At 40.7% G+C, this 26,008-nt stretch overlaps 1 protein-coding gene and 1 long non-coding RNA gene across 5 annotated transcripts in view; one reads left to right on the top strand and one right to left on the bottom strand.

Moving 5' to 3' along the window:
* Positions 1 to 6,165: 6,165 nt before the first annotated feature.
* Positions 6,166 to 11,209, bottom strand: LOC129469143 (uncharacterized). The gene is made up of 3 exons (XR_008652922.2): positions 11,031 to 11,209; positions 7,661 to 7,765; positions 6,166 to 6,280 (listed from the first exon to the last, which is right to left on the bottom strand). It is a non-coding gene; the product is annotated as an uncharacterized lncRNA (long non-coding RNA).
* A 79-nt stretch (positions 11,210 to 11,288) lies between these two features.
* Positions 11,289 to 26,008, top strand: part of RLF (RLF zinc finger) — a 79,729-nt gene continuing 65,009 nt past the window's right edge. For 2 of the 4 annotated variants that reach the window (XM_055255062.2, XM_063627778.1), the window contains exon 1: positions 11,289 to 11,586. In XM_055255062.2, the coding sequence (XP_055111037.1) occupies positions 11,350 to 11,586 (237 nt within the window). In that variant the 5' untranslated portion in view covers positions 11,289 to 11,349. The remainder of the gene's footprint in view (positions 11,587 to 26,008) is intronic. The other 2 variants (XR_010117713.1, XR_010117712.1) reach the window with 2 other exon arrangements.

Below are 26,008 nucleotides of genomic sequence, written 5' to 3'. Positions count from 1 at the left end.
TGGTCAAATCACCAGCTAGTCAGCAGCAGGACTAGGATTCAATCTCAGCCTGTCTGCCTCCAGAATGGCTTCTTTTCATTCTGTTGAGCTATCTTCCTAACCATTCATTAGCTTAAAGGGAAAAGAACACAGCCAGTAAACAGCAATTAAATAATTGCAGAGCACCTATTCTGTGCCAGGCACTAATCTATGAAGTGAACAAAAGAGAAAAGATGTCACTTGGGAGAAATGGTGTTCTTTGGGGAAAGCCAGGTCTAAGTTAAAGCAGAGAAGAGATCGAGAAACATAGGATTTTGCTGATGACAGACCATGAGTTCTATGCACTATAACCCATTCAATCACTTATGCATTTAGCAAATATTCATGTTTTTTACATCTTTGCACTGTGCTAGGCACTGAAAAATAGAGTGGGGAGCAAACAGACATGAATACTGCAAGTTTACAGTCTAGTGGAGAATTAAACAAATAAATGAATATTTAAATGTATAATTACATATTTGGGAATACTAATCCTGAGTGCTAGGAGTTCATATTAATAGAGATGAATAAAAACCTATCAGCTCATATTGGTCAGATAGCTGGAGACAATGCAAGAAGCATTGCAGCTCACCAAAAATGTTTGACCTCCTTAGCCCAGGTAATACTAGATAACAGAATTGCCTTTGACTATGTATTGGCTGAAAAACGAGGTGTCTGTGCAGTAGCACACATCACTTGTTGTATCTATGTTAATACCTCTAGAGAAGTGCAGACTCAATTTAAAAGAATAACTTGGTTGGGCGTGGTGGCTCACACCTGTAATCCTAGCACTTTGGGAGGCCAATGTGAGCACATCACTTGAGGTCAGGAGTTTGAGACCAGCCTGGCCAACATGGTGAAACCCTATCTCTACTAAAACTACACAAATTAGCTGGGCATGGTGGTGGGCGCCTGTAATCCCAGCTGCTCAACAGGCTGAGGCAGGAGAATCACTTGAGCCTGGGAGGCGGAGGTTGTAGTGAGCCGAGATTGTACCACTGCACTCCAACTTGGGCAACAGAGCAAGACTCCATCAAAAAAAAAAAAAGCCAGGCACTGGTGGTTGAAACCATGGGGCAGATGTTGCAGTGAGCCAAGATTGCGCTACTGCACTCCAGCCTGGGGGACAGAGCGAGACTCCATCTCAAAAATAAATAAATAAATAAAACTCAAAAGACTAATGGTTATAAGATGTTAGAAAATGGATTCTCTAGGCTGGTGTGGTGGCTCACGCCTGTAATCCCAGTACTTTGGGAGGCCAAGGTAGGTGGATCACCTGAGGCCAGGAGTTCAAGACCAGTCTGGCCAAAATGGCAAGACCCCATCTCTACTAAAAACGCAGAAATTAGCTGGTCATGGTGGCACACCCCTGTAGTCCCAGCTACTCAGGAGGCTGAGGCAGGAGAATCACTTGAACCCAGGAGGCGAAGGTTGCAGTAAGCTGAGATCATGCCACTGCACTCCCGCCTGGGTGACAGAGTAAGACTCTGTCCCAAAAAAAAAAGAAAGAAAGAAAGAAGGAAAAGAAAATGGATTATTTAAATGCTAAATGACTTGTTTAGCTGGCTACCCTCAGGGCTAACTTCATTTTTTCATTCTGGTCTTCAAGTAATTGTTATCATAATCATAAGTATAGTTACCATTTTCCTAGTTATCAAATTACTCATGATTCGTGTTTCAGCTTGCTTGTGATCAATGACTAAAACTAGAATAATAATTGCTTAAAAAGTTGCCTTAATTGAAAATAAGTCACATGACCAGAATCAGACCGCTAAATTATACTTTCCTTCTGTTGTTTATAATTAGGCTTTAGCTGCTTTCCGCTTATGAATTAAACATTTCCCCTCTCTGTGGGACATGACTGTCTAGGAATGAGACTTCCTAGTGATGTGAGATATAACTACTCTCTAACAAATGCTTCTTCTGTAATGCTTTCTTCAAAGATCTTGAAGAAAAGGGGAAAATGTGAAAGAAATGGAATAGTCTGTCTATTTGGGGCTTCTAAAAGCTTAGGTTTTGTGGAAGATTGACTTTGGAAACCGAGTCATGGAGCATGACCTCTTAATCTTGACTTTTTGTTATAGATTAATTTCCTTTCTTATTTTCTTGTACCTGACGCAGATGGTACCTGCGATATAAGACTCCTTGACTGAGTCTATATAAATCTCCTTGACTGAGTCTTGACTGAGATATAAGACTCCTTAGGCCGGGCACAGTGGCTCACGCCTGTAATGTTGGTCGGGCTGGTCTCGAGCTCCTGACCTCAAGTGATCCACCCACCTTGGCCTCGCAAAGGTCTGGGATATAGACGTGAGCCACCAAGCCCCACCTTTAGCTTTACTTTTTGATGTTAACATGTGAGCTAGTTATTATAAATTAGAAAAAAAAAAACAACAGGATCATAAGCTTGAATATTCCATTCAAATTCTCTGGTAAAATGAGTAGGTGAGAGTCAGGGAATTCTTTAACTATGCCTTTAGATTTCACCTTGGTTCATAAACCAAGGTAGGTTCTCCCCTACCAGACACCAGCTACTCACAAAATGGAGCCAGAACAATGGGAGTAGAAGTGGGAGGAGGAAGAAAAAGTAGTTGAGACAATAAAAGATAAAGAGAAGGAGGAGTTAACGGAGGAGGAGAAATTTCAGCATCTTTTTTGTTTCAGAAATTGTTTCAGAGAATCTTTTGTTTTCTTTCTGTAAAAAAAGAACTTTATCAAAACCTCTTTTGGAAGACTCTAAATGCCATTGAAAATAACTTTTCCAATTGCTCTGTTTTATTTTAGAGCCAGCTTATTCTAATTGAGCATATAAGTAAACTAAGCATTTCAAAGGCACCCTATTTTGGCCATTATAATTTGGAGTCATTGTGAGTTATTCATAAGCAATTTTCTAAATACTTACCTGAAAAGGCGTCATATATGTTAACTATAAATCCAGCTGGAGTTTCTAATAGTGGGTCTCTCTTTAAGGAGGAAGGTTCAGTTTTAGATGCACAGTTGCCCATAGTGCATCAAAAGACTTAGGGAAAGTTGTTTTGAGATCAAGAAAGTTGTTTTGAGATCCCTAAGACCAAAAGACTTAGGGAAAGTTGTTTTGAGATCAAGTGTGCTGCTTGTGAAAATAACTCCTCAAGGTGTCACCCTTGAGTCACTTCTTCCCACATACAAATCTCAATGATACCAACAAACTTGGATGCTTAAGATACAGGGTAATCAATCCTTTATGTGTGCTCACCAGATTAAGCAAGGTTTCCTTTAAGTTCTACTTAAGGGATTTCCTGTGAGACTGTTACTTATCAGGAGCGATTAACTCAGATACTCACACTAGACCTTCGTTGCTTAAGGTGCCTTTTAGCTGGGAGAAACAGTGTCTATTAAATATCTTCAGGACTTATTTCATCCTTATACAGAGTATTTCATAATTTTGGTCACTCAAGAAGCAAGTTTGAATCTGTCAATTGAACCAAGCCTCAGAACATGGCTAGCTTTAAATATTATAACATTTTTGCTTAAACCACAAAGATTTACTTCCTCTTTTTAAAAATAAACTGTTTTTCACCTTATCAACATTTTGAATGAGAGAAAAAGTTGTAAAAACTCTAAGGAGTAATTCGACACAAAAACCTTAACCTCACAGAAAAGTGAAAGTCACATTTTTTTTTTTTTTTTTTTTTTTTTGAGACGTAGTCTTGCTCTGTCACCCAGGCTGGAATACAGTAGTGTGATCTCGGCTCACTGCAACCTCTGCCTCCCGGCTTTAAGTGATTCTCCTGCCTCAGCCTCCTGAGTAGCTGGCACTACAGGCATGTGCCACCACACCCAGTTAATTTTTGTGTTTTTAGTGGAAACGGGGTTTCACCATGTTGGCCAGGCTGGTCTGGAACTCCTGACCTGAAGTGATCCGCCTGCCTCGGCCTCCCAAAGTGCTGAGATTACAGGTGTGAGCCACTGCACCCGAATGAAAGTCACAAATCTATGATCAGCAGAATCTCTAGAGAGTAACAAATGAAACTCCTATCTTGCAGCAGAGCTTTAATTCTTACTCCCTCCAGTTAGGAGTGTATTGCTGGAATAAAGTCTGAATCCTCATCAAAGCCAAGAGGACTACAACCTGAGAGGAGCCTTACCAGGGATCCCCACTAGTGCCTTTGAGGGCGGATGAACAAAAGTTGTTCATGCTGGTATCAAGATTTTGGCTGTTAGTGAAATGACAGGAATCACTGGAGTGAAGATTTGCCTTAGGTCCCTTCATGGTCGCCAAAATGTCAACCTTAATGATGAAATTCAGGCAACATTATTAAATATTGAGTTTATTCGAGTGTAAATTTGAGGGTGGCCATCTGAGAGGATATAGACTCCAAAAAGATGGGGTCAGTGCTCTGAAATGGAGAGGTTTGAGGGCGCTTAAATAGGCAAAGTCTGGGGAAGCTTACCAGGATTTCAACATTTTGCATACAAGATTAATGCATAGATACAGCAATTTGATTGATTATATGCTGTGTTTCTTTTGGGGGAAGGGTATACTTCACATTTCACATTAAGGATGTAATAGTCAAGGGGTCTTTTTTTCTTGTTTGAGCCAAGTAAAAGAAAATAAGGAAGGAAGTTAATCTATAACAAAAGGCTGCCGTGCACAGTGGCTCACGCTTGTAATCCCAGGGCTTTGAAAGGCTGAGGTAGACAGATCACTTGAGTCCAGGAGTTTGAGACCAACAACCCCATCTCTATAAAAAATGCAAAAATTAGCTTGGTGTGGTGGCGTGTGCCTGTAGTCCCAGCTACTTGAGGGGCTGAGGCAGAAGGATCTCTTGAACCTAGAAGTTGAGACTGCAGTGAGCTGAGATCACTGCACTCCAGACTGGGTGACAAAGTAAGACCTTGTGTCAAAAAAAACAAAAACAAACAAAAATGCCAGTAAACAAGAGGTCATGCTTTCTGACTCAGTCTCCAAAGTCAACCTTGCTTAGGGCCTAACAACTTTTAGAAGATCAAAATTGACTATTTTCTTTCACGATTTTAAATTAAAATTAAGTAAATAATGCTAGAATTGTAAATTTCATTTAAAAAACAATTCAGTCTTATTAAATATTTTTGTACAAATAGTTATTCCCAATGCTAATATTCATTGTCTATTTATGATTATGTAAATGTTCAGTCTCACTCTCTACTCATGTTACATCTAGACAGATACATGTATATATCCGTGTATACGTATATGCGTGTATGGAGACAATTAAAACAAGGAACATCTGCCACTACCAAGAAACAATACATGGTTATGCAAGAAAATTGCATTTGTGCTATCTAAGAGGAAGAGTATGACAAGCTAATTTGTGTTTTCTCTTACCTAAGTGCTTCTGTAGTTCGAACACTCTCTACGTAGCGTTTCAAAAACAGTGTGCCTATTTCTCTTAAGTAGCACAACCCAAAACCTTCAAGACATTAGGAGGCAGTTGCCTTTCATTTTTTTAATGGTGGTAAAATATGCATAAGGTAAAGCTTATCATTTTATCCATTTTTAAGTGTATAGTTCAGTGGCATTAAGTACATTCACATTGTTGTGCAAGCATCACCACCCTCCATCGCTGTAACTTTTTCGTCTTCCCAAACTGAAATTCTATATCCATTAAACAATAACTCTGCCGGCCTCTCTCTCCCCCAACCCCTGGCAACCACCATTATTCTTTCTTACTCTATGAATTTGACTACCCTATATACTTCATATAAGTGGACTCATACAACATTTGTCTTTTTATGATGCTTGTTTCACTTAGCATAATAGCTTCAAGATTTATCCATGTTGTAGCACATGTCAGAATTTCCTCCCTCCCCCTGCTTTTTCAGGAATGAATTTCTTTCCTCTTTAAGGTTGAATTAACATTCCATTGCATGTCTATACCACATTCATTTATTTATTCATTCATTCATGGACATTTGGGTCGTTTTTATCTTTTGGTTATTATGAATAACAGTGTTGTGAACATAAATGTACAAATATTTGTTCACGTGCCTGGTTTCAATTCTTTTGGTGCCTTTCAGCTTTGAATATATGGAGGAAGAGACGTGATAAAGAGGCTCCCTAAAGCCTGAATAGTAGTGGTAAAAAAAGCAAATATTTATCTGGGTGTGGTGGTGCACACCTGTAATCCCAGCTACTCAGGAGACTGAGGCAGAAGAATCTCTTGAACCCAGGAGGCAGAAATTCCAGTGAGTTGAGATCACCCCACTGCACTCCAGCCTGGTGACAGAGGGGAAACTCCATCTAAAAAAGAAAGAAAGAAAGAAAGAAAGAAAGAAAAGAATAGAAAAGAAAAAAAGCTGGGCTTGTTGGTGCATTTCTGTAGTCTCAGCTACTCAAGAGACTGACGTGAGAGACTTGCTTGAGTCCAGGGAGGCCAAGGCTGCAGTGAGCTGTGATCACACCACTGAATTTCAGCACGGGCGACAGAGTGAGACCCTACCTCAAGAAAGCAAATATTTAAGATTGTACTTGTGCTGAGTGCTGGATTTCAAATGATAGGGGTGCCCATGTGTTCTTTAATATAGTTACTGTGTGTGTGTGTGCGCGTGTGTGTGTGTGTAAGAAAGAGAGAGAGAGGTTTGTGTAGTCCTCTAAAGTGTGGGACCCAGGGCAGGGCCCTTCTTGCCTGGGCTTAGGGTGGTATTGTCATAAGCACATACATGTATTAGAACTGGGTGAGTGTAGCAGTGAGTGTAGATAGAAAAGAAGTTGACAGACTATGCCTGGGACACTTAGAAATCGCAAAGAAAAGAGAGAATAAAAAAAAGAAATCAAGAAAAAAAAAACACCAGGAGAATGTGCAGACTTGGAATCCAAGTGAAATTAAATGTTGGGGAATTATCGACAATGCCAAATACTGCTAAGAGACTGACTAAACAAGGACTGAGAATTCACCTTTGGACACACAAAAAAGTAGAACTCACCGGTGGTGTTAAAATGAGTTGTTTCAGTGAGTGGTGGGGATAAAACCTGACTGAGAAGAGTTCAAGTAAGAATGAGAAGAGGGTAAGTAGAAACAGAGGGTCTGGCCAGCTCTTCAGACAAGTTTTTCTATAAAAGGAAGCAAAGAAGTGGGATGTAAGCTAGATGAAGATGTGGTGGGAGTCACCAGAGATTTATTTTTCTTTTTGCCTAATAGAGGTGGAACAGCTGATGGCCCTACATCTTCAGCTGAAGCTCCACAGTCACACATCCAAGTGCCTATCTGGCATCTCCATTTAAATGTCTCATAGGAACTCATAGGAAAATCAAACTTAACCTATTCCAAATAGAACTCTTGATTCTCCCTCACTCTCTCCCCAATCTGTTCTTTCCTAAGCCTTCCTTTTCTCAATAAACATCATTGCCCGCCATTCAAACCAAAAGCCACGTAGCCAGTCCAGATTCTTTCATTTTCCTCACAAACAGTGCATCAGCCTGTTAGTTCTACTTCCAAAATACATCTCTAACTTGATCATCTGGAGTACTACAATAGGTTCCCTGCTTTCATTCTCGCCTCTCACCACCTATTCTCATATGGCAGCAAGAGTGTAAATCAGACGAAGTTACACCTCCACTTAAAGCTTTGATTACTCAGTAAAACAATGATTACTCGGTACACTTCAAATCCCCACTGCTTACCTTGAGCTATACTGTCCTACATGATCTGGTTCTTTGCTCCTTCTCCAATCTCGTCTTCACCTCTTTCTCTCTCTTGCACCATACTCCAGACTTGCTGGCCTAAACCTAATTATTTGTATTACAAAGATATAAAAAAATAGAGAATAATATTTATATATACATACATATTTATATATATATATATTTTTGAGAGAGAGTCTCGCTTTGTTGCCCAGGCTGGAGTGCAGTTGCGCGATCTCGGCTCACTGCAACCTCTGCCTCCCGGATTCGCACCATTCTCCTGCCTCAGCCTCCCGAGTAGCTGGGACTACAGGCGCCTGCCAGCACGCCTGGCTAATTTTTTGTATTTTTTTAGTAGAGACGGGGTTTCACCGTGTTAGTCAGGATGGTGTTGATCTCCTGACCTCGTGATCTGCCCGCCTCAGCCTCCCAAAGTGCTGGGATTACAGGAGTGAGCTACTGAGCCCAGCCAATAGTGAATAATATTATAGATATTATATAATAATATTATAGATTATGTACCTACCACCCAGATCTAATACATTAATACTTAGCTACATGTACCATTAAAATGTAAACTACATGTTCTTTTCTGAATCTCTATTACCTGGAAAAGTGCCTAACACATAATATATGCTCGATGCATCTGGTATAATTGAATATTTGCTTCACATTAAAAAATAAGTAAAACATTACAGATACAGTGAGTGCTCCTTATACCTCCTTCCCTCCCTCTTTCCCCAAAAGAACCACCTACTATTCTAAAGGTGATATATGCCATGCCTATAATATCCCTAGTTTTAATATTTTGTTACTTGAGCATTTGTTTTCCATGTTTTCAAAATTTACAGTATGGAATAATACATTAAATATCCCTTGCAATTTGTTTTTTTAAATCATGCTTTATGCCTATTATGTTGATATATGCAGTTTTCATATGTTTTTTGGCTGTATATTTCAGTGTGTGAACATACCACAATTTGTTTATCTATTTCTTACTGTTGAACATTTAGGTTGTTTCAAATATGTTGTTATTCCAAATAGTGCTGCAATGAATATGAGCAACATGACAGTTAAGAGGGTGGATTCTAGAGCCAGACTACCCAGGATTGAATTTCAGGCACCGTCACTAGTTGTGTCACTTTGGGGAAGTTACTTCTTTGTGCTCTAGTTTATTTAATTGTAAAATGATGGCAATAAATTTTCATGATATTGTTAGTAGAATTAAATGAGTTAATACATATAAAGAACTTCAAAAAGTGCCTGGCACATATTAAATCTCAATGAATATTGACCATTATTATTATTACCCTTATTATTAGGAATTGCTTAATTACAGGACATGTAAATCTTCTATTGCATTAAATATTACACATTATTCTCCTAAGTGATATGCCAATTTATGCTTCCACCAGGGGTATATAAGTTCCATTTTCCTATTTCCTATACTAATTTAAAATTCCTGTCAATCTAATGGATATGAAACTGTATCTCATTGTTGTTTTTACTTGTACTTTGATAGTTATAGCAAAGTTATACATTTTTTCTTGGGTTTATTGGCCATTCGGTTTTCTTTTTTGGTGAACTGCCTCCTTACCTACTTTTCTTTCTCTCTCTCTCTTTTTTTTTTTTTTTTTTTTTAGTGTCCCTCAGGCTGGAATGCAGTGATGCCACCTTGGGTCACTGCACCACAGCTTTGATTTCCAGAGCTCAAGCGATCCTCCCACCTCAGCCTCCTAAGTAGCTGGGACTAGAGGCGCATGCCACCACACCTGGCTAGTTTTGTTTTCATTTTTTGTAGACACAAGGCCTCACTGTGTTGCCCAGGCTGGTCTCTAACTCCTGAACTCAAGCAATCCTCCCGCCTTGGGCTCCCAAGTACTGAGATTACAGGCATGAGCCAAAACGTCTAGTTTTTTAATTTACTTTTCTATTGGATTGTTTGCCTTTTTCGATTTTGGGAACTATTTATTTGTTTGTTTGTTTTTTGAGACGGAGTCTTGCTCTGTCACCCAGGCTGGAATGCAGTGGCGTGATCTCGGCTCACTGCAACCTCCGTCTCTCAGGTTCACGCCATTCTCATGCCTCAGCCTCCCGAGTAGCTGAGACTACAGGCGCCTGCCACCTAGCCCGGCTAATTTTTTGTATTTTTAGTAGAGACAGGGTTTCACCGTGTTAGCCAGGATAGTCTTGATCTCCTGACCTCGTGATCTGCCCGCCTCGGCCTCCCAAAGTGCTGGGATTACAGGCGTGAGCCAACGCGCCCAGCCCGGGGAACTGTTTTGGATACTAATCAAAACAATGGTTATGGCAGGGCGCGGTGGCTCACGTCTGTAATCCCAGCACTTTGGAAGGCCAAGGCGGGCGGATCACTTGAGGCCAGGAGTTCGAGATCAGCCTGGCCAACACAGTGAAACCCCGCCTCTACTAAAAATACAAACATTAGCCAGGCGTGGTAGCGGACACTTATAGTGCCAGCTACTTTGGGGGGCTGAGGGACGAGAATCACTTAAACCTGGGAGGCAGAGGTTGCAGTGAGCCTAGATCGTGCCACTGCACTCCAGGCTGAGTGACAGAGTGAGACCCTGTCTCAAAAAACAACAACAATAAACAATGGTTATATATATGGGGAATATCATCTAGTCTGTGGCTTGTCTTTGTGTGCTATCTTTTTAAACTTGTTATACAGAACTAACGCATTTTAATACAGTCAAATCTAAATATTTTCCCTTATGGTTTGTGCTTTTCCGGTCTTATTAAGAAATTCTTAGCCGGGCGCGGTGGCTCACGCCTGTAATCCCAGCACTTTGGGAGGCTGAGGCAGGCGTATCACCCGGGGTCAGGAGTTGGAGACCAGCCTGACCAACATGGAGAAACCCTGTCTCCACTAAAAATACAAAATTAGCCGGGCATGGTGGCGCATGCCTGTAATCCCAGCTACTCGGGAAGCTGAGGTAGGAGAATGCTTGAACCAAGGAGGCGGAGGTTGCGGTGAGCCGAGATAGCACTGTTGCACTCCAGCCTGGGCAACAAGGGTAAGACTCCCTATAAAAAAAAAAAAAAAAATTCTTCCCTATTTTTGACATTATAAAGCTATTTTTATTTTCTGAAAAATGTTTTCAGGTCTTTAATCCATCTCGGCCTTATTTTTGGATATGGTTTGAGGTAGAAATCTAATTATTTATTTCCCTTTTGGAAAAAATGTCTCATCGCCATTTATTGAAGAGTCCGTCCTTTCGTCCACTGACTTGTAATGCTGTCTTTATCATAAACCAAGTTCCCTTGATGTTACTCTTCATTTCGGCCTCACAATCTTTGCTTATTTTCCTTCTACCAGGGATGCTTTTCGCTATGTTCCTTTCAGGGCTACCTTCCTCTTGTCCCTTCAGATCGCAGTTCAAATGTCATCCCCCTCAAATCTAGATTGCTCTACAGGCATTTCTGGCTCCGTGTTCCCATGACCTCAAAGGGGTCTAGGTGGGCATAGCCTCTAGCCAGTTGTTGCTAGGCTGTTGTCAGGACTGGCGATGCGTAGGCCACTGAGAGGGGGAGCACCCGGAGTCCGAGTGACGGAATCAGGCGGGCGCCCGCGTCGCTAAGGAGTGCGTCACCGTGCGCGGGCGGCCGGGGGCAGGGCCAGGGCTGAGTCACGTGGCTTGGTTGCCTACGCGCTGGTGGGCCGTGGGAAGATGGCGGACGGAAAGGGAGACGCCGCCGCTGTCGCCGGGGCTGGGGCTGAGGCTCCGGCGGTAGCGGGAGCCGGAGATGGAGCGGAGACTGAGTCCATAGTTCGGGGTCATCGCCCCGTATCTCCAGCGCCGGGAGCCTCGGGACTGCGACCGTGTCTGTGGCAGCTGGAGACAGAGCTGAGGGAGCAAGAGGTGTCGGAGGTCTCATCTTTGAACTACTGCCGGAGCTTCTGCCAGGTGAGGGGCTGACTGGCTGGCTGAGGGCGGCGGGGCGGGGAAGTCAGGGAAAGAGGCCCTGGATCCTCTGCAAGCAGCTGGGTCCGAACTGAAAGGCGCCACCTCTGTGACTCGCCGCGCCCCCGGGCCGGGAAGGCCCAGCTCGGAAGCTCGACCGCTGGCCCCCCTGCGCCACTGCCCGACTTTGGCCACCGCTGGGGCGTTTTGCTCTGAGCCTTATTGAGATCCCGGAGGGCCCTGGCGGGTCTGTCGCCGTTGCCTGTGTCCTGGCCGAGTGGTTGGAGCGCCACTGCCCCCTGAGGGATTGATTGCTTGTCCCTGCCGGGAGATCCGTTTTTGAGTGGAGTGCAGATCTTCGAACTGGTAAACCCGGGTTTTTCTGAATAATCCAGAGAGGTGTGTTGGGGCCAGAGACTTATTTTTGGAGTTAACATCTTCTGAGTTCCTGAAAGGTATGACAGTTGGCTTCGAAAGGCGTCTAGGGCTTTCTGATTAGGGATTGCGGAGCCGGTTGGTTGTTTGGTTTTTGCTTTTTTTTTTTACGTTTAAGCCGTTCTTTCGTCTGTTCTGTACTTCTCTGAGAGGATTGTGCTGCCGAGAATAAGGCTGACTCTTTGAGTAGAAGAGGATGGGAAGAGGGATGTAGAGTGTGGCCTCTTTTGGCAGTCGTATGATCATTTCTGTGCCATGGTGGTGGTGGGTCCTAACCTATGATTACATATTTATGGGTGTGTTTAGTTTAGTCTCCATGACCACTCCGAGATTTTTCTGTATGTTTTCAAGTCTTTTACAAATATAAATATTGGCCATTATTATTTCTGCTTCCAGTGTTTATTCTGTCAGGTTTCAGAGGCACTCCTCGGCTCCTTATCTGTTGTACCTTAGAAAATGCAAAATAATCGTAGTATGTTGGTACTTGGAGTCTTAATAAGTAGTCCAGTATGCTGAATAAATTGCGGCGTTCTAAAATAATAATTTTGGGGGGCAATTTGCTCTGTTGGTCCGGAGTAGAATAAAAGCTAGCTTGCTTGATTGCTTTTCTTCCCTCTCTCTGCCGAGGCAGAAGCACCTCATCTCTTTGAATGGAATTTTGTCCTTACTAATGGGCTTTTCCATGGATTGTATCACTCCAATTTTTGTGTGTACAACCTGCAACATTGCCCTGTACTATCAAATGTTAGCGTGTTGTTGTTCTCTGCTTCCTTAGTAGTAATCATCCTTGTTTAGTAAGCTAACTTATTTTACAAATTGTTACTGACTTCATAGGATAGTGCCAGGGACTTTACCAAGTGCTGGGGAAACATGAGTAAGACAGCACTTAGCCTTGATGAACTTACAGTTGGTGGGAGGTGGTAGGAATGACAGTATTTCCAGTGCGGTTTTGGTAATGATGGAAAAGGAGGTGTTGTAGAGACAATGGTGAGGAGAGAGCCCTCATGGGATATCCTGATGGGAAAGACAATTAACTAGTAAAAATAAGTAAAAAGGTTAATTATGAATTGTAATATGTGCTTAGAAAGAAGTAACTGGGAGAGGCCACTTTAGTTAGTAAGACCCTATGGGCTGCAAGGATGAAAATGAGTCACGTGAAGGTCTGGGGTGGGGAAAGCATCCCGGTGCCAAAGGTAGAGATTGGTAAGGACCCAGAATGCTATGGGAGGAGGGGAAACTAATGGAAGGAGAGGGGTGGTGCAGGAAAATAACTGTGGGTTTTGGGTAAGGCTTCTAAGCTTGAGTTGTCTCCCTGGAAAGATGACAAGAGTGAATGTAACCAGTCACATTGAAGCTTGTCAAAGGATCACATATATATGTATTCTGCTTTATGTCTAGTGCTTGCAACTGCAGTTTTATTTAACGTAATATTTTAATGTCTTGAGTCTTGGTGACACCAGAGATGTGATGGCCCAGAAGAATTTTTAAAAGAAAGCATGTGTAATTTGTCTTTTCTGTGAAGTTTTTTTTTTACCTAAAATTTTCCCAAAAAATGTTTTTTAGACTAATAAATGAAATAAGAACAAGTATTCCTGTAACACTGTATTGTAATAGAAAGCACATGGGATTGGGAGTTAGTTGGGTCTTGACTGTGTCTTTACCACTTCTTAGCTAATAACCTTGGGTAACCATGTCTGCAAAACTATCTTATTTTCTGACCTTTATCTCCTTGTAATGCTTTATACAATCAGAATAGAAAGTTTGTGTACAAGTCTTCACAAAATTTGTCATATTTTTTGACACATTTTCCCCTGTAGTCCAGATAAGATCAACTGTGTCCTTGATGACCAGATACAGAAAAAGTAAAAATTGTATGAAGAAGCAGGAAAATTTTCACCGTCAATGAATTTTGTTGAATAGCTCTTGGTTGCACATTTGAAAAGAAGAATAAGATACATTCATTTACTTAAGGAACGCTGATTGTGTGACAGTTCTGAAGATGGGAGCCTAGTTAAGACAGTTTTCTCGGACTCTAGGAGAGGAGCACATAATATATAAAGATAGGTAGTAGGCATTTTTACATTATCATAAAGGTCTGACCCCTGCTTATGGGATGCTTAATACTGCAAATGTATTTTCATCAGTTATTTAGTTAGAAATGTCCTAGAGACTTAGATTGTACCAAGTAGATCCCTTTTGCAACATCCTGGGACCATATTCTCTCCAACTCTTGCAGCACTTAAAAGAAATGGCTCTATCTTTGGAATTGCACCAAATCAAGAAATAAACTAACATATGAGTGAATAGAGAAGCTTGTCTCATTCTGGGCATATTTTCAATTTTCATAAGTTTGTGAAGATGATAAAATGAAACACTGAAAGTAATAGTTACTAAGAAAATGATACTTAGGTCAAACTGTATTCAGTGAAAATTTGTATTAAGTGACTATGGGATGTGGTTTGTTTTTCTCTTTCCTTCAGTTCCTTTTCTGAAACCACTGCCAGACAGTGTGGATAAGATTAACTTTAGAAAACAGTCTTTCTTTGTTTTCCTGAAAAATTGATGATGTCTTCTCAAGTTTTTGCTGTATTTTGGGGACCAAGATTCCTTAAGTTTTACAATTGGTGTTTCTATTTGTAACAAATTTTGAAGACTTTTTTTTAGTAAACTTCATTATCAAAGTTGAAATTATTGGGTGATTATGTGATTACACTTTGAGAATACTAGGCAAAGTAATTTTATGAGTAAACCATGTTTATATGAGACACTTAGGTTCAAGACTAACTGACTTCGTAGATTTTTGATGGCTAAAATAATTAAGTACTGCATTAAAATTTCCATTTTTCCTAGATTAGTGATGGGGAGTACAAGGGCTCTGAGTCAGATAGCCTATGTATTGGCTTCACTATTGAAATAGTTGTGTGACCTTGGGCATGTTATTTTCTTTAAACGTTAATTCTTTTGCAAATGGATAATAGTACTTATGTTTTGTATGCAAATTCATTGTTGTAAGGACTTAATAAGAAAATATCTATTTTTCAAAATGCCTCCAGAATTGTCTGTGTTATCCAGATTTCTTAGCTTTGTAGTAAAAAGTTTTCACAACCTTGGTCTCAGCATGCTTTTCGGCCCTCCCCTTGTCAGTCCCATCACCTGAATCCAACTTGTTTACTCCTATTCAGGAGTTCTTTACTTAGAGTCAGTCCATGGACCAACATGTGATTGCAGTTATTCCTGTGATTAAAATTTTGTCTGTAAGTTTCCAAGCACATAATTTTGGGAAAGATGATTTTAATTTTCATTTGACTTTTCAAGATCCAATAGACATATTAACTACGTTAACAAGATCTCAGGCCGTGTCTTTCCCTTTCATTGTGTGGTTCTCTCATTTTCTGCATGGGAGATTTTTCTTCTTTAGGGCCCAGTATAAATGTCATGCCTTCTATGAAGCTTTTCCTGATTCACCAGAGAGGTTTCCTCTTATTTGTTTGGGATTTTTTTTTTTTCTGGACACTTTGTACATACCTGTAGTTTTAGCTCTTAATTTTATTGCTGTCACTGTCTTCGTTCAGGCTTTCTCCTATTGTAGCAACCTCTTCACTAATCTCTTGTTTTCTGACTGACATTATCTGCAGTTCATCTTTGTGTTCTTTCTAAATTATAAATATAATCTTGTTAGTCACTTTATTCCCTAAAATACCTCAATTTTTCCCCCCGCAAAGGAAAGATAGAGTTCAAACTTATTAGCTTGGTATACAAAGCCTTTTAGAATCTGGACCACCAACTCCCATTTTCTCAGCCTCATGAAGAAAGTTGGTTTGATCCCACCTTCACCACTGTGTCCATTTCTCACTCTGCCTGAATAACCCAGGGTCTTCCTTTCCCCATCTACCTATTTATCCTTCAAGACCTGGCTCTAATATTACGGTCTTTCAGCTTTTTCTGATTTCAGCAGGCAGAATTAGGTGGTTCTTTCTCCAATGCATTCTGTTAGCTTCCAGTACATAAACGTGGTGCCGACATAATTTGTTTCCATGTTTGTCTTTTGTATTGACTTGTAAATCAACAAGAGCAGGGATCTTGTTTATTCTTTTTTGTATACTTAGTACCTAGCAATTAGTACAATGCCTGGCACAAAACTAATTTGTTAAATCAATTGTAGGGAGTTCATTATACGCACATGAGATAGACACTTAAAACAGTACTTTAGGGGGAACCCCTAATGTAAAATCTAGTATGTAAAAAAGCAAATTTACCATAAGAAATTACTATGAAGGGAGAGGTTGTGGAGAAATAGGAACACTTTTACACTGTTGGTGGGACCGTAAACTAGTTCAACTATTGTGGAAGACAGTGTGGCGATTCCTCAAGGATCTGAAACTAGAAATATAGAAATACCATTTGACCCAGCCATCCCATTACTGGGTATATGCCCAAAGGATTATAAATCATGCTGCTATAAAGACACATGCACACGTATGTTTATTGCGGCACTATTCACAATAGCAAAGACTTGGAACCAACCCAAATGTCCATCAATGATAGACTGGATTAAGAAAATGTGGCACATATACACCATGGAATACCATGCAGCCATAAAAAAGCATGAGTTCATGTCCTTTGTAGGGACATGGATGAAGCTGGAAACCATCATTCTGAGCAAACTATTCCAAGGACAGAAAACCAAACACCACATGTTCTCACTCATAGGTGGGAATTGAACAGTGAGAACACTTGGACACAGGGTGGGGAACATCACACACCAGGGCCTGTTGTGGGGTGTGGGGAGTGGGGAGTGATAGCATTAGGAGATATATCTAATGTAAATGACGAGTTAATGGGTGCAGCACACCAGCATGGCACATGTATGCATATGTAACAAACCTGCATGTTGTGCACATGTACCCTAGAACTTAAAGTATAATTAAAAAAAAAAAAAGAAATTACGATAAAGGAACAGGATAGGAGCTTTTGGCCATTTCTTGGAGACATTATTTATCAATCTAAGCCTACATTCATATAATAATGTACACATTTACGTGTGTGCAGTGAGGAATAGCATTGATGGAGAGAGAAAATGAGAGGCCTAGTATTTAAGAAGAGTTAGTCACCTAATAGGACAATAGTTTGGAGATGCCAAGATGGATATAATCGGTCCCCTTACCTTGAAGTTGATGGCCATGAAGGCTCTTGAGCCTTACCTCTTTCATATATTGCAAGAAGTTTTTAATGCATTAGCTTCTCTTCTTGCGCTGCCTTCTTTTTAGCGATATCTAAATAGAAACTACATGACAAGTAGTTATCATAGCAAAAGCTAGCTTTGTAATGCACATGACAAAAACATAGTATAAATGTGCCCCGTGGAGCAGTGAAAACTTTGGGTTCTGTCATTTACCGTGGTACCATCTTGTCTCTTACTGTGTAATGTGACCTCTAGTGGTTTCTGTTTCTTCCATGGATCATACTCTTCTGAATAGTGTTGACAAAAACTGAATAGAAAGTACAACTTACTGCAAGACTGCAAAGACTAAAACGTGTTTTATTTTCATTCAGGTCTAGATACTTGTCACCTTTCCCAGTGACCTTCCTTGACTGTCTTATCTAAAATAGCACTTCCCCACTGCCTTTCACCTCTTTAAGTACTGCTTTATTTTTCTTCAAATCACTACTAATCTTGTATGTCCGTCTCCCCAACTGGGATGTAAGTGCCATGAAGGTGTTGGCTTTTATTTACCTAGTGCCTAGTCTCTAAAACTTAATGGGTACTCACTAAATGCTTGTTGATCTTTATCTCCTCCCTCTCCTGTATCTCCCACTTGAATTTTTGAGAGTAATAAGCAAGTCTTAACTGTCTTTATCAAGAAATAGGGACATTTGGCCAGCTGTGGTGGCTCACGCCTGTAATCCCAGCCAGCACTTTGGGAGACCAAGACGAGAGGATCCCTTGAGCCCAGGAGTTCAAGACCAGCCTGGGCAACTCTCTACAAAAAAATTTTAAAATTATCCAGGTGTGGTAATGCATACCTGTGATCCCAGCTACTCAGGAGGCTGAGGCAGGAGGATCACTTGCGCTTAGGAGGTTGAGGCTGCAGTAAGCCGTATTCACACCACTGTACTCCAGCTTGGGCGACAGAGTGAGACCTTGTCTCAATAAATAAATAAATAGAAAAATACTTTTTGTTTGTTTGTTTTTGAGACAGAGTCTTTCTCTGTTGCACAGGCTAGAGTGCAATGGTAAGATCTCAGCCCACTGCAACCTCCGCCTCCTGGGTTGAAGCGATTCTTGTGCCTCAGCCTCTAGAGTGGCTGGGACTACAGGTGTGTGCCACCACGCCAGCTAATTTTTATATTTTTAGTAGAGATGGGGTTTCGCCATGTTGTCAGGCTGGTCTCGAACTTCTGGCCTCAAGTGATCTGCTCACCTCGGCCTCCCAAAGCGCTGGGATTACAGGCGTGAGCCACTGCGCCCGGCCAAGAAAGAAAGAGACATTTTTTTGTCAACTAGTTTATCCTGCTTCCCAGCAGGGATCACACCTTATTGTTCTTTGTATCTTGATCACCTAAGAGTAGAACTTCATTTTTATTATATAATATAAAATGTTTCATATAAAATGCATTAAATTTTATATAAATAATATGTTTTGGCCGTGCATGGTGGCTCTCCCCTGTAATACCAGCACTTTGGAGGCCAAGGCAGATGGATCACCTGAGGTCAGGAGTTCTAGACCAGCCTGGCCAACGTGGTGAAAACCCATCTCTACTAAAAATACAAAAAATTAGCCGGGTGTTATGGCAGGCACCTGTAACCCTAGCTACTCGGGAGGCTGAGGCAGGAGAATCACTTGAACCTGGGAGGCAGAGGTTGCAGTGAGCAGAAATCATGCCATTGCACTCCATCCTGGGCAACAAGGGCAAAACTCCGTCTCAGAAAAAAAATAATAATATGTTTTAACATAAATAAAAATTTATATAATAAAACTTTCATTGCTGGCACAAGGCCAACATACAATCCATTATATGAAAAATTTGAGGGACTGAATAATTTATTGAGGATCTTTTTGTGTGCCAAGCCCTCAGGTGAGTAGTGTGATTTTTCATTTTACAGATAGAACACTGAGGTCCAGAGAAGTTAAGTAACTTTCCCAGGATCACACAGCTGGCATGTGGTGATGAGTTCTTTAGACTGTAGAGCCTATGTTCTTTTTTCTTATATCAGAACTTCCTAAACTGTGTTTCACTCCATATGATATATTTATTAATAAGTGCTTCTTGAAATAAGGCTTCTATGTTCATATAAGTTGGGATAAACTTTTTTTTTTTTTTTTTGAGATGAAGTTTCGCTTTTGTTGCCCAGGCTGGAGTGCAGTGGCGTGATCTCGGGTCACTGCAACCTCCGTCTCCTGGGTTCAAGTGATTCTCCTGCCTCAGCCTCCCAAGTAGCTGGGATTACAGGTGCTCACCACCACACCCAGCTATTTGTATTTTAATAGAGATGGGGTTTCATCATGTTGGCCAGGCTGGTCTTGAACTCCTGACCTCAGGTGATCCACCCGCCTCACCCTCCCAAAGTGCTGGGATTACAGGTGTGAGCCACTGTGCCCGGCCATGGGATAAACATTTAAAATTTTAAAATACGTTGTGAATTTCCAAGAGAGACATTACATATTGTGCAGCATTTGCCAAACTTACCAGGTCTAGAACATTTTGCCATATTCTAAATCCTTTATCAGCTCAAGAGTCACATGCCTTTTTTTTTCCACTATAATAAAGTGCAGAGGTGATTTGCCGTGTCTTTCTGCCTGCCACTAGTTTTAATTATTTAGTTTTAGCCTAAAACATGATCCTGAGCATTTTTTTTAATTTTTTTATTATTATACTTTAGGTTTTAGGGTACATGTGCACAATGTGCAGGTTTGTTACATATGTATCCATGTGCCATGTTGTTTTGCTGCACCCATTAACTCGTCATTTAGCATTAGGTATATTTCCTAATGCTGTCCCTCCCCCCTCCCCCCACCCCAGATCCTGAGCATTTTTTTGTTTTTTTGTATTTTTTTGAGACAGGGTCTTGCTGTGTCGCTCAGGCTGGAGTGCAGTGGTGCAATCACAGCTCACTGTAGCCTTGTTAGCCTCAACCTCCTAGGCTTAGGCAGTTGTCCCAACCCAGCCTCTCTCGTAGCTGGGACCACAGGCGCGTGCCACCACGCCCTGCTAATTTTTGTGTTTTGTAGAGACAGGGTTTCACCACGTTGCCCAAGCTGGTTTCAAACTGCTGAGCTCAAGTGAGCCTTCCAAAGTGCTGGGATTACAGGTGTTTGCCAACTTGCCTGGCCTCCTTTCATTCTTTAGGCGGGTTTCCTTCAGTTCTTTGAATGTACAGTTGGTTCTTGCTATTTGCAGATACTGTATTTGTGCATTAGCCTATTTGCTAAAATTTATTTGTAAAACCAGCTGACTCTGAGCTTTTTATGAAAAAATTTCTCCTCCAAAGGTTTTGCAGGGATTAAATTATGTGTATTGTTACATATGAAAAATATTTTAGTGTATTATAATTTGAGGAAAGTTGAGAATGAGTTATATTTCAGACGTATCTTGAGTCAAGATTTATTCTTATAGGTTTACCTATATTGCTGCAACATAGCTAGGCCAGGATTACTCATGTATTTGTTTATTTCTCCCCACTTATGTGCTAAGTCTGATTACTGTCTTTTTGAGTGCTATTCTTGTCATTATTATTATTATTATTAGTATTATTTGGATCCAGCAGCTTATGATGCTGACTTTTGATTTGATAGTGGTTTTTTTTGTTTGTTTGTTTGTTTTAATTTAGAGACAGGATCTTACTCCCTTGCTCAGGCTAGAATGCAGTGGTACAATCTTAGCTTACTGTAACCTCAAACTCTTAGGCTCAAGTGATCCTCCCACCCCAGCCTCTCAAATATCTAGGACTACAGGTGCGTGCCACAGTGCCCAGGTAATTTAAAAATAATTTTTATAGAGACAGGGTCTCACTGTATTGCCCAGGCTGGTCTTAAACTTGAGGCTTTAAGTGATCCTCCCACCTCAGCCTCCCAAGGGACTGGGATTAGAGGCGTGAGCCACCACTCCCAGCCTGATTTCTCGTATTCTTACTCTCAAGGAAATAACCTGAATGTGTCACATTAGCCAGCACAATTTCTTATTAATGTGGACATTTGTTATAAGAATTGTTATTGTATATGATAAAATGTATATCCTTGCTTGGGAATTGCATTTTTATGATATATAATTTTATAAAATAGGCATATTTTTGTGATTCTATTGTCTTTGCTTTTTTCAGATATGTTTAAAATTATAAGGTATCCTAAAGTAATAAAGCAGACGTAAATATTTTAGTTTTTGTGACTCAAAACTAGTGGATGCTCATTCTAGAAACTTAAAACAAGATTTACAAATAGATGAATTAGATAGTGAAAGTACCATATAAACTCACTTTTAATAGCTTGGTGTATTTATCAGATTTTTGGAAAAATACATATAGAATGTGCGTTTATATAAATATTACAATTTCTAATTGTGTAAACAACTCATGCATACATTTTAATTGTTAAAAATTAGAACAGTATAAAAGGGGAGAATAAGAAGTAAAAGCTCCTGTCATATACACTCTTATGTACTCCAGTACTACCTTTTCCTAGGTAGACCATTGTTAACAGTTTAGGAATGCATATCTATATAATTTTTCTGTATGATGTGTACATATATATGTACTGTTTTTAGAAAAAAATGGTTTCAAGCTTATATACTAAAACCTGCTTATTATTGTAGACATCTTTTCACGTAGAATATGTGTAGACTTACTGTATTTAAGAAATAAATGCATGGTATTCCATCAGAAATTGCATTGATTTTAAATTCTACAGGTAGCAACACCTTCAACACTCTTAACTAAAAAAAATTTTTTTTAAACTATAAAAGCACTTCTTGTGGCAAAAAATACAGTACAGAAGGTTTAAGGAAAAGCAAAAGCCTCTTTCCTTCTGCCCTCAATCTTTCCAGTCACCTCCCAGCGGAAATGACTGTTAACAGTCTTGTGTGTCCTTATGCAATTTACTTTTTAATTTGATATGTTGACCCTTTATCAGTACATTTGGAGCATGCACCATAATTTAAACATTTGTGTTATTTTGTTATTATAAACAGTGTCCTATGAACTTCTTTAACTATTAAGTGCTGGTTATTTCTATCTATAACATAAATTCCTGGAATTGAAATTATAGGATTAGGCCGGGTGCGGCAGCTCACACCTGTAATCCCAGCACTTTGGGAGGCTGAGGCAGGTGGATCACCTGAGGTCAGGAGTTCGAGACCAGCCTGGCCAACATGGTGAAACTCTGTCTCTACTAAAAATACAAAAATTAGCTGGTAGTCCCAGCTACTCTGGAGGCTGAGGCAGGAGAATTGGTTGAACCCGGGAGGCAGAGGTTACAGTGAGCCGAGATTGCATCATTGCACTCTATCCTGGGCAACAGAGCGAGATGCCGACTCAAAAACAAAAATGACTGGATTAAAGAGGATGTTTAAGTTTTGATGGATACTTGCCTGTACTCTATCCTGGGCAACAGAGTGAGACACCGACTCAAAAAAATAAATTACTGGATTGAGAGAATGTTTAAGTTTTGATGGATACTTGCCTACAAAAAGTTGAATATGTACTTCCGCCAGTAGTGTTTGGGAGTCCCCGTTTTGCTAAATCCTTGCCAATGCTTGTATTTTTAAACTTATTAATATTTGACGATCTGATAGGAAAAAATTATCAGATTGTTACACTAATTTGCATTTTAATAACATTCAGGTTATTTTTTTATTTTTTATTTTTTTTAAGGCAGAGTTTTGCTCTTATTGCCCAGGCTGGAGTGCAATGGTGCGATCTCGGCTCCCTGCAATATCTGCCTCCCGGATTCAAGCAATTCTCCTGCCTTAGCTTCTCAAGTAGCTGGGATTACAGGCATGTGCCACCACGCCCAGATAATTTTGTATTTTTAGTAGAGACAGGGTTTCTCCATGTTGGTCAGGCTGGTCTTGAACTCCTGACCTCAGGTGATCCTCCCGCCTTGGCCTCCCAAAGTGCTGGGATTACAGGCGTGAGCCACTGCGCCTGGCCTATATTCAGGTATTTTTATATGTATCAGACATTTAAATTTTTTTCTTGTGAGGTTTACCTTTTTCATATATTATGACTATTTAAAAATGTTGTTAAGTCATTAAAACTAGATTTTGTCCAATCATTATGATCATGTAATTTTTTTTTTTTTTTTTTTTTTAAGACAGAGTGTTGCTCTGTTGCTTAGGCTGTAGTGCAGTGTTACAATCTCAGCTCACTGCAACCTCTGCTTCCTGGATTCAGGCGATTTTCATGCCTCAGCTTCCTGGGTAGCTGGGATTACAGGTGTGTGCCATCACACCTAGCTAATTTTTTGTATTTTTAGTAGAGGCAGGGTTTCGCCATGTTGGCCAGGCTGGTCTCAAACTTCTGGCCTCAAATGATCTGCCCACCTTGGCCTTCGGAAGTGCTGGGATTAAAGCCATGAGCCACCGTGCCAGGCTGATCATGTAATCTTGAGATTTTAGGTCTCTTTGAAGTTCTCATGAAGCAGAACATGTTCAAAGAATTATAATTAGAGCTATAGCCTAACCTGAAGTCATTGGAATGTGTGATACACTTTTGTGATTGATGGTGGCTCTGTGAGAGTTTTGTCAGTGTAGTCATTTATTGATCATTTATTGATCTCTTATAATCAATTCTTCTAAACTCTGGAAGACTAAGTCATAGCTGAATAACCGGAAAGACTGTAGTGCTTTCTATTAGCTAACTTTAAAAAATATTGTGACCTGGCCGGGCACGATGGCTCACGCCTGTAATCCCAGCACTTTGGGAGGCTGAGGCGGGTGGATCATGAGGTCAGGAGTTTAAGACCAGCCTGGCCAAGATAGTAAAACCCCATCTCTACTAAAACTACAAAAATTAGCCAGGCGCAGTGGCAGGCGCCTCTAATCTCAGCTACTCAGGAGGCTGAGGCAGGAGAATCACTTGAACCCGGGTGACAGAGGTTGCAGTGAGCCAAGATTGCACCACTGCACTCCAACCTGGGTGACAGAGTGAGACTCTGTCTCAAAAAAAAAAAAAAAAAGCGACCTTTATATGTTTTCAAATAGAGTGCCACCAAATGGATGTATGACCTTGGGGCAAGTCAGCTTGTTATTTGGGGGCCTCATATTGCTCCCTAAATGAGATGCTCTTTAAGGTTTGATTCTGCTCCAAAATTATATAACTCTATTGAAAAATGTTTGCTATATAAGATTTATTTTCTAAGTCATCTCCAAATATTTGTCTTGTATATTATTATCAAAATAAATTAATCTTTTAAAAGTATGTTTTATTTGTACCATACCTATGTATTGTATAAAACAGACACAGAAATACATAAAAGGGGTGAAATTTTTAAAAACTCATTTGAAGTATTAATATTATATTCCTTCTCTCTGATGGATTATTATTTGCCCCTGTAGAATAAATGCCCATCCCAGTGGAAACTACTGATTAGAACTGGAAGTATTTGCATTAGTTATGCTCACTCTCTTTATTTGGTTTTTTCTTCTTAGTGAAATCTTGATTTCGGTCTTTAAAGGACATTGTCAGTGAAAATGTTAAATCAAGGGGCCAAGCACAGTGGCTCACACCTGTAATCCCAGTGCTTTGAGAGGCCAAGGCAGGAGGATCTCTTGAAGCTAGGAGTTCGAGACCAAGACTGGGCAACATAGTGAGACTCTGTCTCTACAACAACTTTTTAAAAGTTAGTTGGGCATTGTGGTGTCCTAGCTATGTGGGAGGCTGAGGCAGGAAATCCCTTAAGCTGAAGAGTTTGAGGTTACAGTGAGCTGTGTTTGTGCCGCTGCATTCCAGCCTGAGCAGGAGAACCAAGACTCTGTTCTGTTATGGTGGGGGTGGGGTGGGGGGAGTTAAATCTAGACCAGACGTTCCCCTAAAGTCCTAACAGTAAATGTGCATAAAACATCACATTTGGATCAATCTTGTGTTTTACTGTCATGTGAAATGGAGAACATATATGTATATTTGAACTTAACAAGATTTCACTTAAAATTCTCATTCTGGCCAGGCACGGTGGCTCATGCCTGTAATCCCAGCACTTTGGGAGGCCTAGGCAGGCGGATCATGAGGTCAGGAGTTCGAGACCAGCCTGGCCAGTATGGTGAAACCCTGTCTCTACTAAAAATACAAAAATTAGCTGGGCGTGGTGGCAGGTGCCTGTAATCCCGGCTGCTTGGGAGGCTGAGGCAGGAGAATTGCTTGAACCCGGGAGGCGGAGGTTGCAGTGAGCTGAGATCGAGCCATTGCACTCCAGCCTGGGTGACAGAGAGAGACTCTGACTCAAAAAATAATAATAGTTCTCATTTTATTCGGGAGGCTGAGGCAGGAGAATCTCTTGAACCCGGGAAGTGGAGGTTGCAGTGACCAGAATTGTGCCACTGCACTCCAGCCTGGGTGACAGAACAAGACTCCGTCTCAAAAAAAAAAAAAGTACAATTTGGTGAGCTTTGGCATATCTTAATATCCATGAAACCATCAAGATTATGATTATATCCATCATCCCTAGAAGTTTCTTCCTACTGCTTTGTATTCCCTTTCTTACCCTCCTCTTGTATACATACCCTCCCATCCTCACTTAACTACTGATTTGCTGTCTCTATAAATTAGATTGCATTTTTAAGAATTTTATATAAATACTGGCCGGGCGCGGTGGCTCACGCTTGTAATCCCAGCACTTTGGGAGGCCGAGGCGGGCGGATCACGAGGTCAGGAGATCGAGACCACGGTGAAACCCCATCTCTACTAAAAAAATACAAAAAAAAAAATTAGCCGGGCGTGGTGGTGGGCACCTGTAGTCCCAGCTACTTGGAGAGGCTGAGGCAGGAGAATGGCGTGAACCTG

Source organism: Symphalangus syndactylus, chromosome 12 (assembly GCF_028878055.3).
Source record: "Symphalangus syndactylus isolate Jambi chromosome 12, NHGRI_mSymSyn1-v2.1_pri, whole genome shotgun sequence".
Lineage (NCBI taxonomy): Eukaryota > Metazoa > Chordata > Mammalia > Primates > Hylobatidae > Symphalangus > Symphalangus syndactylus.
The sequence above is the reverse complement of the archived record's forward strand: the minus strand, read 5'-3'. Positions and strand labels throughout refer to the sequence as shown.